The sequence below is a fragment of the Etheostoma spectabile genome, chromosome 11 (genome assembly GCF_008692095.1).
Source record: "Etheostoma spectabile isolate EspeVRDwgs_2016 chromosome 11, UIUC_Espe_1.0, whole genome shotgun sequence".
Lineage (NCBI taxonomy): Eukaryota > Metazoa > Chordata > Actinopteri > Perciformes > Percidae > Etheostoma > Etheostoma spectabile.
This window is the reverse complement of record NC_045743.1, coordinates 22,801,042-22,803,017: the sequence shown is the minus strand read 5'-3', so window position 1 is coordinate 22,803,017 and position 1,976 is coordinate 22,801,042. Positions and strand designations below refer to the sequence as shown.

Genomic DNA, 1,976 nt, shown 5'->3' with positions numbered 1-1,976 from the left:
TGGGAACGCCTCGGGATCCCCCAGTCGGAGCTGGATGATGTGGCTTGGGAAAGGAAAGTTTGGGATCCCCTGCTGGAGCTGCTGCCCCCGAGACCCGTTACCGGATAAGCGGATGAAGATGGATGGATATTAACTGCGTACCCTTTTAATTACGGTTTTAACTTTTAACACTGTAATTAATAACAGTCTACCTGTATTAGCCTGACCCTTTGTTCTCTTAAGAAATTCAAGTGTTAAATTAACCGCCTCAAACCCCTCCCATCTGGGCCAACACAGCGACAGAAAGATGAAAATGAAAGAAACAAGATTGGGGGGGGAACACACCAAAATGGCTTGCTTTAGCCAACTATTGTTCATAACAAATAAACAAGGGACAAGGTCAGGAAGAGCTTGGACAGAGATAAAAAAAAAGCATATTTTAAGAAGGAGAAGAAAGCCTTGGGTGAGTCAGGACTATCACAGGATACAGGATAGGGGAAATGGAAGAAGCTTCAAAACATGGCTTTTTATTTTCCCAGATGACATGTTCTCTCTACAATACAACAGTTTTCAGACTGTGCAGGTTTATACTTTCATTTTGAATGGGGGTAGCATGTTTACTCTGGGGTGGGGGCTGTCTTGCATTGCCAGACCTTCCTCCACAATGCTGCGGAGGATGGTCTAGCTACTCCACACAGCATTCTGGGATTTGAGAAAAACCCTGAAAACATATCTAAATATTCAGATTCAGCCCTTGTTGTCATTGTATTGGCACACTTCATCCAGACATATCCAGACAATTGCTTCTGAGTTGAAATACCTCCCGGCATTATCAAATAATTGATGTCAATTGTCAAAATGATCCAATTCTTTTTCCACACACTCAATATGCATATTGGGCTAGGAGCCATGGATTTATTATGGGAGCCAGGTCCATATATCGAGGTCTTTGGTCAAAAATGTCCTGATTTTTGATTTTCTCCATATCACCCAGCTCTATATTCCTGTGCAGCTTAGGAATCAATGTCCCATCACAATGCATTTTGGGTATTTCAGGAGCTAATTTAGGTACTCTTGACTTTTTACTGAGTGTTATTAGACTGTAAAAAAAATCTTCAGAAAAAGACAAACTGACGGATAGATGGATAGAAACATGCAAGGGAACAGTTGTTATTACACTGCGTTACGAAGTCAAATTACTGGGCAACTTTTCCACTAAGGCTAACATTATTTTTTCCATTAAGGCTAACGTTATTTTTCCATTAAGGCTAACGTTAGCTAGTTCACTATCACGCGCATAACATTGTTATGATGGTTGTCAATTCGGAGTAGCTAGGCGACTTAAGACCTAGAAAACCACACATTTTTTTGACATGCTTTGACATTTCAACAGCACATTCATATTATAACGTTTGCTACATGACACATATCGAAGTTAAAATATAAAACGGTCATGAAGCACAAACTGAAAATGTCATTTCACAATGTTTCTCTGAGCACAACGTTGTCAGACTATAAAAACATGAACCTTGCACCGCTAGCGTTAGCTATGTTTTGTGCACGTCGAGCTGCAATTGCAGTTACACACAAATAACCGTGTAGCTAACTAGCTAACAGTATTGCATGTGTCCATTGCTTTATTACGACAGCCAATTCAACTAAAACGGCAAGAAATGTAAATAAGCTAACAGTTAGGCCTGTGGCTTAGCTAACTAGCTAGTTAGCTAGCTAGTACCAGTCCGGTTCGTATACTATCAGAGAAATTCCCTACGACTCGAATCGAAAAGAACTTACCAGCGTTGGTTTGGAGGCACCAAAGGAGAAGGCAGACGTGGAAAGCAGCAGACATGGTTGATATTATTCGAGGTAACGTTAATGACAATTTTTCACATGGACTTATCGTCTCGGAGTCGGACAGACTCTGACGTTCGGCTCTCCAGTCGCCACCATAGACACAGTTCCAGTGCCCACTATAGAAGTGAAAGGTGCCAACTACT

The 1,976-nt window shown here is 41.3% G+C and overlaps 1 protein-coding gene across 2 annotated transcripts in view; it reads right to left on the bottom strand.

Annotated features, from left to right (window-relative positions):
* The window catches only part of LOC116698081 (interferon alpha/beta receptor 1a), a 21,023-nt gene extending 19,047 nt beyond the window's left edge, over positions 1 to 1,976 (bottom strand). For both annotated transcript variants that reach the window (XM_032529850.1, XM_032529851.1), the window contains exon 1: positions 1,774 to 1,976. In XM_032529850.1, coding sequence (XP_032385741.1) covers positions 1,774 to 1,828 — 55 coding nt within the window. In that variant the 5' untranslated portion in view covers positions 1,829 to 1,976. The remainder of the gene's footprint in view (positions 1 to 1,773) is intronic.